This window comes from Thunnus albacares, chromosome 13 (assembly GCF_914725855.1).
Source record: "Thunnus albacares chromosome 13, fThuAlb1.1, whole genome shotgun sequence".
Lineage (NCBI taxonomy): Eukaryota > Metazoa > Chordata > Actinopteri > Scombriformes > Scombridae > Thunnus > Thunnus albacares.
In genome coordinates this window covers 26,643,804-26,657,047 of record NC_058118.1, presented here as the reverse complement: position 1 = coordinate 26,657,047, position 13,244 = coordinate 26,643,804, and the positions used below count along the sequence as shown (strand labels likewise).

Below are 13,244 nucleotides of genomic sequence, written 5' to 3'. Positions count from 1 at the left end.
GATTGGTCAACTCATTCCTTAATGTTAAAAAAAAAAAAAAAAAAATCAGCAAAAGCGACCGCAATGACATTCAGGTTTTGATGTAAACACAAAAGCTGTAAGGAGAGAATCCACCATTACTATTAGTGGTTTTGGTTAGTAGAATTTTAACGTCCAGCCATTATGATAAGTGGTCTCAGTTCACATCTTTCTTGATTAAATAAAGTCAAGGTGAAGAATCTGAAACTCTGCTAAAGCATATTACTTTATATTAATATGATTTACTCTTTCATGCTGCAATTTAATCCTTTGGTGCCACAGTCCTTTTATAAACTGGTTATCTGGTCACAAACCCTGAATACAAAATGTTCCTGTTTTAATATTAATGAATTTTGCATTTAGGGCTGAATACAGCATCTACAGTAACTAATGATGTATTAATCACTAATGCACTAATCTAACTGGCTAATTTGTTTTCATGTCATTGTGCAGAATTGTGAACAATCAATCAGTCTTTCTCTGTTCCTCTATCTCTTTCATCATCTTTAAGGTGAGATAATATAAGATATACTTTAATTTCCCTGTAGGGAAATTTGGTCTGGACTCAGTCCTCCAGTTCCACAGAAGATAAAACCATACATACTGTATAGTAAAAGAAAAAACCTCAGCATCTTAACAGCACATGGCTGCCATACACATACACAGTTTGCACATACACAAATACAACAGTTTGCCTGTACCCATATACACATACACACCTACTGACAATGGCGACATATTGCACAACCCTCATTGCCAACATCTACATTACATTACGTTAGTGTTGAGAAGCTTAATGGACATAGGCAGGAATGAATGTTTATAACGGTTCAGCCTGCTCTTAGGAACCCTGAATCTTCTACCAGAAGGTAATAGCTGGAGCTCTGGGTGGAGAACATGAGTTGGATCAGACACTATTTTCTGTGCCTGACTGATAATAGACTACTAATAAACTGTTTGGAGTGTTTTTTTAACCCCCATAATTTTCATATCAATCTGTACCAGACGAGCGATCTGTGATTTCAACTGCACCATCAAGTGACCATACCAGGCTGTAATACTATATGATATAATACTCTCTAATACTGCATGGTAAAATAGTAACGTGAACTTCTGCTCAACTCCACAGACCCTGAGTCTCTGCTAAGACTTCAAAGACTTCAACAGCGGATGTATTTTTTGCATAGACTTAGGGTCTATGGAGTTGAGCAGAAGTTCACGTTGGTAGTTTACCATCCAGTATTAGCAAGGTCATTGTTTTGGTTTTATGGTCTGCATCTGAAGCGTTTTGGTTCAGTCTTGCCATTTTCGTTAGCAACATTTTAAAAAGCGGCAGGCAGCTATTTGGTTAAGGTTAGTGAAAGTTTGTGGTTTCACTTAAATGTTAATAAATATGCATCGAGTCACTGCAAACTTGTACTGTACTACACCAAGACCATGATCTTTCCCTAACCTTAACCAAGTGCTGCCAGTGCCTAAACATAACCATAAATGTTTAATAATGCTGTACTTTCTACTAGCAAGATTGTATATTTTGCTGGGGGGAAAAAAACGACTAGTTTAGCAAACAAACATATACTGCTTGTTTTTTTGTACAGTGCAGAAAAAAGTCAAGAAGTTAAACTTGGTCCCTGCATCCGCCTAAGCTCCTCTCATGGCAACTAAAGCACGATTATGGTTTCTATGGTTGTGTTTAGACAATTTGAAGCACTCAAACATGGTGGCCTTGGTTAAATATTGAAAAAGTCAATGCTGACTCACAGCACTGGATTCAAAGCATTGATTTTTAAAAAAATATTTAACCAAAACCACAATCTTTTCCCAACCTTAACCAAGTGTTTTAGTAGCCTGAACCTGACAACACATGGGATGCAGCACACGGTTTCAAAGTCCTGTGCTTTGTATAGCCAAACATCCACCTCTACCTCATCCCTATGCAGTCTATGTAGTGTAAAAATGTTGCACTTTCTTGATTAGAAAATCATTCCCAATGAATGCGATCCAAAATGTATTAGGTGAGGAAAATTAGCAGAATTTAAATGTATTTTGTAGGAGACATGGTTGGACTTTGATGCAACAGATATGTCAGACATCTCTAATAATTTGTATATTGCTGAAATAACTAATCTGACTTTTCCTATAAATATTTCCATTTCTGCATGGGGGCTGTTGTTAAGAGTGTCACTAAAACTGATCAGAATTGACAGGTTTCTAATGGCATTCCTGCTTACTTTGATGGAGTTATGTGCAATGAATTAATCAGTAATTGTCTGTGAATGAAAACAGTGTGCAGGTCTTGTCAATAAACAATCACTGCTCTCTAATCTTGCTGGGTCTCTTTCTTCTTCTTCTATTTTAAGGCCTGAGTGTAGAGTTTGTGCAAGGAGATTGCAAATTTCTTTCTGCCTCTCATTTTCAAACAGCCATAATTGCAGTGGCTGAAGATTTGCTTCTCACCAATCAATAGCTTTTGGTATGTAACCTGATTGTTCTGATGGTTGTGCACATGAAATATTTGAGTGTTCTCTCTTCTGATTAGATACCATCGACTTTGGTTGGGATCTCTGTTTTACCCTCACAAACATATGAGTGAGTCATGTAGATGGGATAACAGCTTTCCTGTTATGAAAATCTTTCTAGCTGGGCTTGTAATCCTCAGGTTACAAGCGACGGGGCAAATTAAATCTCTCTCCTCCCGTGACGAGACTCAACCCGTCCAAACCTCACCTTTAGCTGAGAGTGAAACGCTCGCCGTCTGTCCTTCACAAAAGCAGAGAGCCATTCCACCATTCAGTCTGAGTGCCTTTTAATGAAATCTGGAAGAAACTATCCGCACGAGCCACCACCCACAAAAGGTTCCTCTCAGGAACATCGTGATGAGATCTCAGCCTATTTGTCTCGACATCACTCACTGAAAACAAACACCCCCTTCAGTCTGTGACACGCTAAAGCTGTCATCAATATGGCCCACAGGGTGAGTACATATACGACCGCTCAATACAGCGTTGACTGTCACCATACAGGAGGGAAGGAAAAATGATGTTCACAATGCACTGACTTAGGTTAAGGGGCATGCTATTTTATCAGAGTGAAGAGTAAATAGTGAAAATGTGAGCTGAAAATGACATTTCTCCTACACATTTCATGCAATGAGCAACAGTAACACCTGACATTTTGACATGAGACTTGATTCAAAAGAGCAGATCGTAGGAAATATCACATCACTGTCTGTATGCACATGCCCTTATCACAATCATTATTGATTCTCTGCTTCCATCTCTTTACATCCCCTATATGTGCTTTGTGACAGCACAGAATTACAATGCAACCTCCACGTTTCCCTTAAGATGTGCGTCCTGCCACGTATTGCATTGTGATGTGACTGAAATAACAAGAATAACCGAATCCGGCAGTTTTTATTTAAACCAGCGTTTTCCTCTCCACTGCTCTTACAGCTGCTCTGTTACAGTATGTATAAATTACATTTCCCTATGACATCTCAAAAGGATTATCGGATGACCTTTTTCATCAAAATACTAAATTATGTATGTGTTACCTAATTAATGTCACTTGAGTCCAGTTCCTATAGTTTCAGAGAGGGAGAAAAAAACCCCTCTGCAATCACTGTTCAAGGAAATATAGAGGGAAATGTTTTGATGAGCTGTCCTCTATAATCTTCACATTATCAAAATAAACAATTTAAATCTTTCATGATATTCATTACACCCTTCAGCTTTGATAACAACTCACTAGCAATCATGTTGGACAAACAATTCAAGATAGAGGCCCTTTTTTAAAAGTAGTGGGTGGTGAAAACGTAAATGAGTGAGGAGAGGGACGAAGTAAACACAGCTCAGAAATGTCCACCCTCGTTTCCATTCAGTTAATGATGTGCTGTCTGTACAGCACAGAGTATATGTTTTAAAAGCTGTAGCTTGGGGCTTTTTCAGAGCTCAGGAGGATTTTATTCTTTGATCAGGGGTCTGTTTGAACTGATTAACAGGGAGAGTTCATTGGATCAAAGCACTGCAAGGCAGAGTTACAAAAGCAGAGGAACAGAGCGGGTGAACAGAGGGGTGAGAATGGTTAAGTCTCTGCTTTATAGTCAAGAACACTTGCATCTATAACACTGTTTTTAAAAAGCATTTAAAAGCATTTTTTTTTTTTTTACAAGGTAAGAATTTAAGGGAACAATTCAAGATTTTACGATTTTACACCATTTGCTTTCTTACTGAGATTGAGTCAGTTCTTGTTGCAATATCACTGACATCCACTCAAAGCTGCCTCCAAAAAGTCCCTGACTCCAACTGACTCTCATTCAAAGAACGTTAACTCCTCTCTAGAGAGACAGAGTCAAATTTTTTTTTTTCAACAAGTCATTATGGTCTCAATCGCTAAATTCAGTCCCTCTAATAAGTGTGACGGCACGCTCACCTGCTGCTCTCCCTGACAATTCATAATATTTTGTTTGTTTATGATACCTACCCTGTTAGGGACAGTTTAGCTGAAGTAGCAGGGCATGTTTCCAGAGCAAGGCAACACCCCGCACTCGCTATTTGGAAGGTCCTGGCTCCAAATGGAAAACATGACACTGACTATACAAACAATACAAACCAATGGGTGACATCACACTTCACTACGTTCATATACAGTCTACGCTCACGCCATAGAAAGACTGCACAGAAGAACTGTTCATGTATAGGTCAGACAAACAAGATATATTGTGTAAATAAGACAACTTAAGTGGCATTGGCAGGCAAATAGCTAGCTGTCTCCCCTCCTTCCTGTCTTTATGCTAAGCTAGGCTAACGACGTCCTGACTTGAGCTTCATACGTAAGGCACAAACATGAGGTTCATATTGATCTTTTCATTTCACTGCACAAGGTTCCTATCTTTTGGCCAAAAAAAATATCTACAAGAAATATTCCCATTGTAAATAATAAAAGATTTGTGTAAACAATTTATGGAAAAAGCTCCCAGAATGCCAGAAAAACATTTTCCTCTTTTTCAGCTTCAAAATGGGTAAACATCAGTGTTGAGCAAGATGATGGTGCAGACTTGAAAAAAGAGCACTGGTTAGTTTCTAGTTTTATGTCTTGCTGATGTTTTTGTTAGAAGTCAATATTGGCACTTACAAACAAATCTTTTTGTTGTTTCATCCCTTGTCTAACACTCAGAGTAATTACTCCGAGCAAAAAAATTGACAAAGAATCATCTTGTTGGCTGTTTCTGTTGTCCTGACTGTGACAGCGGTAATGCAACAGCATTTTCAAGAGCATTATTAATCTACAACCCATTGACCACAATCAATAATGCATTAGTTCATGTGGTGTCATCAACGAGCTGCCATTAGACTGCTCCGGAGAGAGAGTTACAGAAGGAAAAAATATGTTGAATTCCAGCACTGACTGAAGTGTAACCTGATGAAGAGAAAATCCAGGATAAGAAAATAATAAAGAGAAGAGAGTGATGAAGAGATCAACAATAAGCCCCGAAGGGAAAACATTGTCACCTCATTTCCTCTGTTTCAGGTAATTTTGAGTAAACAAAACCAGATGTCCAAACAGAATTGGTACTCAGATGTATTCAGCAATGAGGTGCAAAATGATGCCAGCGTGTGTGTGTATGTTTGTGTTTTTTGGGAAGAAAGGGTTTGTGTGAGGAGGGGCGTCTTTAAATAGTGAGCGGTTATTTCTTTGCTGCTTATATCTAGCACAAACAGATAAGAATGAGAACAATTATTGAACTTAGAAAACATATAAGTTGTAATTGGGTAATTAGGGGGAGAATTGTCTTGAGAATTCATGTATTTTTGGGCTCATTAAAGTATTTAAATCTTAGGTTGCTGCTCATAGTTTCCTCCTTAAAATGTGAAGGGAAACTTCCAGTCATCCTGCAGTATAAGCTCATCTGCTCAACCAGGAAATGTGCTTGATAAAACAATCATAGAATGATATAATCAAAACAAAAGCTACAGGGAATGTAGGTGCTGAAAGCTCTTGTTGAGTAATTTTATTGGGTGATTTTAACTTGAATGTAAATAACTGGTGAGATTCTGGTGAGATACTGGTGAGAGCAGTGGAATTTATGGACCTTGTTACTCGTCTAGATTTTACCTAACATGTGAAGAATGCTACTCACAACCGTAGAAATACACTGGACCTTATTTTTTCAAAGGGTATTGATGTTGATGTTTCATCTATTTTGCAGGTTCCAGTTTCCGATCATTCCTGTGTCTTTTTCAGTGTTTCTCTCTCCAACACATACTCATCACCGTATCGACACCACTGCAAGGTCTATACTGGCTGAGTGTTTACTTAATATACTTGACTCCTGTAGTGCAAATTCTGATTCCCTTAATAATCTCACAGACAATCTGAACAGTGCCTTGCTCAAAATGCTTGCTCCTCTTACAACCAGAAAACGCACTCCAACGAAATCAGCACCATGGTTTTCAGATGACACCCGTGCACTCAAACGGATTTGTAGAAAGTTTGAGCACAGGTGGCGTATGACAAAACAAGATGTTTCGCCTTGCCTGAGTTGACAGTTTTATATATAAACGTGCACTTTTAGTTTAGGACAGTATATTAGTCTAATCTGATAAAAAAAATTTACAAAAATAATCCAGGGTTTCTGTTTGATACTGTCACCAAACTCACACAGAATATCCTTGCTAATAGCTTTTCATTCAATGCTGATGATATTCTGAAATTCTTTACAAATACGATTGACTCAATCAAGGATAAAGTCACTTGTCCACACTCCTCTCAGAATGATTGCTGTGAACTCTCCAATACTCTGATCGATGTAGGTCACTGTGACTCGGACAACTGCACTCTTACTGCACTCTTGTCCTTTTCTCTGGTCTTCCTTGTTGTGTCTACTTGAGGTCTTCAGCTTTTTCAGAATGCTGCAGCCAGAACCTGGTTAAAAACTAGAAAATGTGACCAAATAACACCCATTCTGACTTCTCTTCAGTGGTTATGTGTGCAAGCTAAAGCTGATTTTAAGGCTCTTCTTTTAACTTATAAGGCCTTGCATGGACTTGCACCACCTTACCAATATAAACTAAATGCACCATATACACCAGCACACCCTCTGTGCTTTCTCAATGCTGATCTCCTGGTCATTCCTTCAATTAACAAAAAAATCAGTTGGCTTCAGAGCATTTGCCTACCGTGCCCCTTATCTTATCTTGGCATGTTGAGTTGAGATCTTTAAATCAAGACTGAAAACCTTTAAATCAAGACTGAAAACCTGCCTTTATTCACTTCATTACAGCCTACCTTAGTTGGGTCCATCAACTTCTTAACGTCCCTTTAACATGTTTTTAATATGGTTTTATTTGAACTTTCATTATTTTATGGGCTTGCTGTATGTTTTGTCCTGTGTATTCTTTTCAGTTGTAAACTGTACTGGGATGCTGCATGGTGACCCTGCAATCAAGCAATCAGTCCTTTAAATTAAAGTGACTGATTGCTTGATTGCTTGATTGATTGATTGGTTGATTGATTGATTGAAAGTCTGATAACAGAAACTATCCCCTAAAACTGGATATGGATGTAACGAGTTGCAAGTCTATATTTGTCAGCAATAATGGAAAGTATTCACCTGTCCCTTGAATCCTGTCATGTTTTTGCAACTATATGGGTAGGAAATGCATTTATTAGGGATATTCAAGTCTGGAATATATGCAAAATACTATTTTCTTTCAATGTGAAATAGAAATTGAATGCGTATGAAAGCATAATATTTCATTTGCATGACAATCTAGCAGACAATTTCCACCCCTTGACTTGTTTGGGCTGCAGGCTCAGGGCCAAAAAGATTTGAAATTAAATTTCAATTTGTTCTACTGCTGCCCACAGGCAACACTCCCTCATACTTAAACAACAAAAAAGATTATGTGTCATTGTTTGTCTAATATGAACCTTTTGACTGTTATGAAAGCAAGTCATAGGAGCATTTTCTGCACTGCCACCTTTGTGGTTAAAGGGTAAGTACTCCCTCAAATTCTGCTAGAATCCCCCCTCCCAGCATATTTTAAAAAAAATGCAACAGAGTAGTAGATGGCAGATGAATGTAGATGGCATTGTGTCTATGTAGTGTGTGATGTGGGGGGCAGAGGATATAGCCATAGCCATGCTGTTAATCATGCATAACGTTACTGTTCGTCAGCCTTGAGTATCTTGTTAAGCTCTTAATATAGAATAGTTAGTGGCGGGCCAATGTGTTGTGTTTACTGCCACAGAAGAGGGATAAATCTCTTGTTCATTTACGACGTTGTCTCTCCGCTGTCTCTTATCAAGCTTGTTAATGTTACCAGCAGCTCTGTGTGAGTGGCACAAACTGGGGCAATGGTTAGACAGTGCTTATACTTATTTTATACTTGGTGAGGCAGCTGATCTAAGAAATATACCTTGGAGTCTTCCGTATTTTGTCATGGGCCGAAGAATTTGGCTGAACTGAACTTTCAAATCTAACATACACATATAACACATATAAGCAAATTTTGAGCAGAAAAGGCAGTTTTTATACACAGTATGAGTATTATTTTTGAAAATCACCTGTCTGACCATCATATGCCAACAAGAATCTATGTGATTATGTGTACAACACAAAAAATTATTTAGTGTGGAGTTCTTTAAAAACTGGTTAAACTGTGTAGAATTTGAACATTTCCAGTGGTAGTAAAAACACTGCGGCAGATGGCAATGCATAAATGGATGAAAAGCAAATCATGTACAAACTGAACCAATTTTTCAGAAGATCTTTTCAGAAAAAAAATATATTACCTTACATTAAAATTCAACCCTTAGTGGTATTAGGTTTAGGCAACTGATACTACCAACTAATACTACCTCAAAAGACCTCAGGATTTTTTTGGGTAGTCAATTTATGCAAAGGATGAAATCTTTCTGCCAGTGACATTAACCCTTTGAAAACGGACATCCCGCGGGCGGCGGCGGGGGGTCGCTGTTTACATGGACCAATTCAAATAGATCTAAAATAAAAACCATAACAGCTAGAGCCGAAGAAAAGAAAGCTTTGGGGGTTTAGTTCGCGGGTAGTGACCAAACAGAAGAGGCACTTTCTTCTGATCCGGACTCCTTCAGTGAGGATGAAGACCATTTTGCTGAAGGCATTGATCCATATCAGGATATGTAAGTACATTTTTAGGGATTATTATTTGTTTGTTTGTTTTTTACATTTTAGAGAGTTGTTTTTTGTGCTGTCAGTGTGTGTGTATGGTGAGTGTGTGTGATTTTTTGCACAAAGCAGAACGTTTCTGCTTGTCAAAGGATTATATTTTCAAGTTCATCATTATTTTTAATGATATGTTTTTCTATGTTTTTTCTAATGTCATTTTCATTTATCTTTGTTTTAGCCCCACTGGAGATGAAGGAGCAACAGAGGACCACCCAGAGGCAAAGCTTCCCAACACACATTTTGTATTTTGTAATTTATGACACAATTTCAATACTTAGGCCTATATCAATCATTATGGTTTATTGGCTTGCATAACCTTTTAACTTAGGTTGTACAGATTTTAGGAATATGGAGCATTTTAAGATATTCTGGGAAATGACATCACAATAAGCAAAAATATCAACGTAGGCACTGGGGAAATATGTCTTTTGCAGATGAAACTAACAAAACGCCTTTGCACTCTGCTCATAAAAATGAGCATATCTCAAAAACTAAAAAATGTACATAGTTCAAATAACTTATGGAATGTTAAGATATATTTTGTTCATGTTTCTACATTCAGAAATGTTTTGGATCAATGTATTTTGTGTGTTTATTCAGTAAAATTTGATGAAAAAAACATCTGATTTTTGTATTTTCTAAATATATGACACAATTTCAATACCTATATCAATTATTATGGTTTATTGACTTACATAACCTTTTAGCTTAGGTTGTACAGATTCTAGGGATATGAAGCATTTGAAGATACTCCAAAAAATTACATCACAATAAGCAAAATTACCAATGTAGGCACTGGCGGACCATTTCTATTGCAGAGTTCGAAGGGTTAAATAGAGTACATTACAAATGAAATACATTATTGATGCAAACATTTTTTTTTACTTAAACCTTCTTGAATTTCTGGTCCATTTTGATACAAATAAACACCTCAGATGCAGATTTTCAAACAAGAACTAAGAGACTTTTTATATAAAAAGATTTCACGCTCATGAAGCACCAAAACGTGAAATCTTTCATGACTCCTCTCTATAACTTCAGATGCCTATTGTTTGGCTGTTTGGCTTTAGGTGGTCACAGAATTGACTGGGCTTTTGACTAAATTCACCATGACACACTGTTTCTCTATCCATGCTTGACCCCCTACTGGACATTTCCCTTATGATGACAGGGTGGCAAAGATTACATGACATGGGTCACTAAATATAGCAAGAAAGGCTGCCACTAAGGCAGCTAAGAAGTAAACAAGAGAGGAATGGTGGATTTCTTTTTTCAGGTGAGCTGCTAGCTCAGCTGTTAGCTGTTCTCTTTCTTCCCAACCATGAGGGAGTCCGTAGGGATGCCAATATTAAGACCAGCAGTTTTTAGTGTCTCCAAGGCTCGGTGATAACCAGCCTGACTCCCAGTGCTTCTTCTGTTAATGAATTGAACACATGACACATTGTGATTTATAGCTGCTAATTTTTTGTTGCTTTCCCTCAGTGGAGCCAGCTCAGACACAGGCCAAACTGCACTCATGTAAAAACCCATGAACATAATGTGATCGATGAATGCATGTAGATAGTTTGGTTTTATTTGCAATTCCTCCAATACAGCTGAAATGAACGTAATTCTACGTACTGCTCAACATATTTATCAGTGACATTTTAAAAATTCAACAGTAAGAAACTTTGTCCTGGTTTTTCTGTTTAAAGAAATACTCCCTAACAATGTGGAAAGAGACTATGGAAAGAAATATTGTGGTTGAAGTTTTTAAATATAATTTTTCACTGTTGTGAGCATCAAATATTTCCATCCAATTAACTTCCACCTACTACTTGCTACTTACCACTTTTTGTAATTTGGGGTAAATCAACCTTTTATGTGAGTGGAGGAAGAACATGTGTAATGAGGAACTCCACTCCATGGGTACCTCAGTGCTGTCATTTACTGGTTTAATCATTTCGGCTGTATTCCTAAAAGCAGGCTAACAAAAGCATTAATAGGCCATACACCATTTAGACTACATTAAGTTTGCAAATCACTGAGCAACTGTAGTTTCCCAGACTACATACATGCATAATTACTGTCCTTAGACAAGATCTCATCTCAAAGGTATTTTAATGCCAGTGGTCAAAATCTTCTACCTCATATCTCAACCTAGACTGAATTAACAGCAGATGTAGTGAGACTAAGTAGATAACATCTCCATTCATTTAACTCTGTGGCATAAAGCAGAGGGTGCTTTAGTCACTGCTGTGGGCTAAAGTTATATTTTATCCTCTGTAGCTCTTGGGGCATTTACAAAGAATGGTGTGTGCTTTTAAAAGCTCCCTTTAATCAGAAAGTGAACAACGACAATGACACACAAGGAAACCTTTCTGAAGACCTTTTGTCCATTGTTGGGGAAGACAAATATTGTTGTCTTTGTGTGGCAGGAGTGAAGATAGGAGCTAACAGCTGCAGCTGCAGTAGTTGGTTAGACAGACGCAATGTGTTTAGGCCCGAGGCTGTTGACTTACCCCTGTTTGACTGCTTTGTTCTTATTCACCTCGATGGTGGTGATGGAATGCTTGGCACCAGACTGCACCTCCCAGTCCACCTTCCACTGAGCGTTCTTCGACTTGGTCTGGAGCAGGTTCACCCCTTTTTTTGCTTTGACCCTGCAGGAAATAGTGAGGGAAAAGAATAGGATGAGTCAATTTTATTAGAGGAGATGATTAATGTGCAAAGTCAGAGGTGACCACCCTCTGTGTGCAGCAGTCCTCCTCCTTGTATTGCGTCATGGCAAAAGCAATTCCACAGATGAATCAATAACGGAGATGAATGAAGATGACAGTGCAATGATACATGAGAGCAAAACGCTAGGACTACTTCAGGTCACAGTGTTCACCAACACTTCCTATAAAATCAAATCTACAAGGCTTTACACTGCACCCACTGGACATTTATTACGGCATGATTAACCACTGACATCTGAAACCCTCCAAATTCAGTTATTCAGACTTTGTGAAAACATCCAGACACACCGATAATGATGTATTAGATTTCATGTTAATGACTGTGGGATTCTTCATGTCAGAATATTATTGTACTTTATCATTTCTTAGGTGAAATCCTTCTTTCCTTAACCCTCAACTCTTTGGGGGGAAAACACTGTACATTTAGGTCAGGGTTATCTACAGCATGGGTGCCCTGCAGCTGGTAAGGATTCGCATATTTTTTTCAAGGACACTTCAGCGGGGGGGATGTTTGAACCTGAGAACCACTCATACTCCCTGTTGTCTCTTTATATTTAATATTTTAATAATATTTTTTTGTTTTTGCAATTATTTCTTCTTCTCTATGTCCATTTTTCCACTTATATTAACCAGATTCACATGTGTATGCACAATAGTTCACTTGGTACATATTGAAGAACTGTATACATCATACTACATACATCATAAATACAAATCACATCATTGTCTTACACCATCTGAAGAGAATCACACTCTTCCACTATCTCCAAAACCATCCCATGTAACCCACCACCCTGACTCAAAGAGGAAGAAATAATAACAGTAAACACAATATGCATATGTGTGGATCTTTCAAACATGTATTGTACATTTATATTCCCACTTACAAACATAAATATATACACACATGCACGTATGAATGCACCACCCTGAATCTAAACACATTCACACATTTACAGTGTCCACAGAGATTTTGCATGCGCACATTCATGCTCATAAACAAGTGTGCATACAGCACATGCACACAATTCAAACCTGTACATGTAGATGTATAAAGCTGCAGTATCTGCACATATACTATGATGCATTGATGTTGCAGCTGCAGATAAACAAAACAAATCTATATATGTGCCTAACATGTATGTGCATGTCTACATGTACACCTCAAAGCCTTGGAAAAAGAGCAAAAAATGGAAGACAGATGATAAATACAGTAAATAGCTACACAAAAAAGTAAAAAAAAAAAAAGATGAAATAATAATGGAGAGACTGAGACTTATTGAATATCACAC

The 13,244-nt window shown here is 37.8% G+C and overlaps 1 protein-coding gene across 4 annotated transcripts in view; it reads right to left on the bottom strand.

Annotated features, from left to right (window-relative positions):
* The window catches only part of tmem132e (transmembrane protein 132E), a 411,199-nt gene that overhangs the window by 65,144 nt on the left and 332,811 nt on the right, over positions 1-13,244 (bottom strand). For all 4 annotated transcript variants that reach the window (XM_044370477.1, XM_044370476.1, XM_044370478.1 and 1 more), the window contains one exon: positions 11,734-11,874. In XM_044370477.1, coding sequence (XP_044226412.1) covers positions 11,734-11,874 — 141 coding nt within the window. The remainder of the gene's footprint in view (positions 1-11,733; positions 11,875-13,244) is intronic.